The following is a 2,154-nucleotide window of genomic DNA, read 5'->3' as shown; positions in this document are numbered from 1 at the left end:
CACGACGGCCGCGGCCCCGCCGTAGCAGCCGCCGCGCTCGCCGCCGGCGCCGCCCGCGCGGCCGCGTCAGCGGCGCGCGCCGCGGCGGACGCGGCTGAAGGGGAGGAGGAGGCGGCGGGCGCGGCCAAAGGTGGGGCGGCGGCGGCCGAGGCTGAGTTGGGGTTGCTGCTGGCGCGGCTGGGGGCGCCTGACGCGGCGGCGGCGGCGGCGCGGCACCGGCAGCTGGTGGAGCGGCTGGAGCGGCTGGATACCCTGCTGCCCCGGTGCGCGCAAGTGTGAATGTATGTGTGTGTTTTGTGTATGTGCATGTGTTCGTGTGTGTTTTGGGGGGGGGGAGATGCGTGCAGACACGCACAGTGGGCCCTGGTTGGGTTCGTGCGGGGCTCCAAGTTGGCCCGGCTCCCCCACGACTTCCCTCTGCCCGCCTAGCTGCATCCACGGACTTCGGCCCCACACCCGTGTGCACGCGCTTTAGCAAGACAGCCTGCCGCCCTCCGGCAACTCGGCGACCCCACAAGCCCGCCCGCCTGCCCGCCCGCGCGCCCGACCACGACGCCGGCGCCGCGCCAACGCGCACCCGCACGCGCTCCGCCGCTGGCTGCCGTGCGCGCGCCCAGGTACCAGCGCCTGGCGGCGCAGCTGTTTGAGGTCCTGAGGGTCAGCAGCCTCGAGGAGGTCCTGCCCGCGCTGACTCAGCGCCTGGCGCCGGGGGCGGCGCCGGGGCGGCCGCGCGGTCTGGAGGGGGCGGCGGCGCCGCCGGCGCGGTGAGGGGGGCTGCGGCGAGCCGCGCGGCCGCGTAGACGACGCCACCGGTGCGCACTGGTCGGTCCTTTGCTTCCTTTATTTCTCTGCACCTCTTCCTTCCTGTTTGACTGGCCCAATGTCGAAGTTTTGATTGCACTCGCCGCCCAAAGGGCCCCAACGCATTCGTGAGCCCTTAATGTTTTCATTTGTCCTTGGAACATAAAAGCCACCCCCTGGCCTCGGCGAGGCAGCCGCACCTGGCACAACGCAGCGCGACGCCTGCCTCCGCCTGCCGTTTCTCCAGCCCTTTGCCCCCGCCGCCCAGCCTGGCGGCCGCACCAGACCCGGGGGCAAAGGGTGCTCGGCACCAGAGCCGCGTGGACCCACAACCATCTTCGCTGCATGATGAAGTGTACACTCTCTAGCCCTCGTTCCTTCAATCTCAGCCTCGCCGATGTGCATGGCAGGGCAACCGCCTCTACAAGCTTGTTTGTCGTCAAGCCAACCCTCACATGCCCTGAGCAGTGGCGTACTGTTACACACACACACACACACACACACACACACACACACACACACACAGAATAACTGACATATGCAAGGCGCCGCGGCAGCCGGCGCCGAGAGTATCGTACAGCAAAAAGGGTCTTTGGAGACAAACGTTGCGTCCCTGGCTCATTTGCGACGGGTGCGTCGGCCGCGCCGCTTCAAGCACGTCTCGGGTGCCGGCGCAGCGGGGCGCGCGCCGGCGTCGAGACGCTGCCCCTCTGCGGGCGTCCCGAGTCGGATCCCGGGCTCCGTGCGCCGGCCATGCTTCATGCAAAACAGCTCGTGTCAAGTACGTATAGAAACGTCACGGGGTGAGACAAACACAAACGAGCAGTTTGGGCGGCGCAGAGGCCGGAAAAAGCGCGTCAAAAAACGGCGGGCGAGCAGCGCCTGCCAGAGCCGCGCGCGCGCGCCAGAGCGCAGGGGCCACCTTGACCCCGTCCCCCCACGCCGTGCGCGCCGCGCTGGCGAGCCGTGCGGCGCCGCGCGCCCGCAGTGAGCGCGTTGGCAGTGCATCTTATATCACCCCCCTCCCCATGACGGTCGGAAGCTTGCGGCCGCCGCGCGGCGGCGTCGCGTCGAGGGGAACCAGCCGGCCGCCCGCCCGCCGCTACCCCACGAGCCGCGTGTCGAGGATGCGGCTGCGCAGCGTCAGCAGCCGCCACCCGCCGCGCCGCCCGCCCTCGCCGGCGACCCACTGCGTTCGCACGTCGACGAGCGCGCGCGCCTTCTCCTCCCAGGCCTCGTCCGTCGGCCGGAACAGGCCGTCTGGGCCCGACTCCTTCAGCCACCGCAGCACCACGTTGCCGGGCCGTGACGGCGCGTCGCTGCGGGCGGGGGCGGGGGGGAGGGCAGGGAGGG

The 2,154-nt window shown here is 70.7% G+C and overlaps 2 protein-coding genes across 2 annotated transcripts in view; one reads left to right on the top strand and one right to left on the bottom strand.

The window, feature by feature from the left end:
* Positions 1-768, top strand: part of MNEG_13670 (hypothetical protein) — a gene marked incomplete at both ends in the record, with an annotated part of 4,173 nt that extends 3,405 nt beyond the window's left edge. The window contains one exon of the mRNA XM_014037859.1: positions 618-768. Coding sequence (XP_013893313.1) covers positions 618-768 — 151 coding nt within the window. The remainder of the gene's footprint in view (positions 1-617) is intronic.
* A 1,135-nt stretch (positions 769-1,903) lies between these two features.
* On the bottom strand, positions 1,904-2,120 carry MNEG_13669 (hypothetical protein; the record flags this gene model as incomplete). The annotated part of the gene is made up of 1 exon (XM_014037858.1): positions 1,904-2,120. A coding segment is annotated over one exon (217 nt), but the record flags the coding sequence as incomplete, so codon positions are not given.
* Positions 2,121-2,154: the final 34 nt, after the last annotated feature.

This window comes from Monoraphidium neglectum (assembly GCF_000611645.1).
Source record: "Monoraphidium neglectum strain SAG 48.87 unplaced genomic scaffold scaffold03972, whole genome shotgun sequence".
Taxonomy (NCBI): Eukaryota; Viridiplantae; Chlorophyta; class Chlorophyceae; order Sphaeropleales; family Selenastraceae; genus Monoraphidium; species Monoraphidium neglectum.
This window is presented reverse-complemented; position numbering and strand designations above follow the sequence as displayed.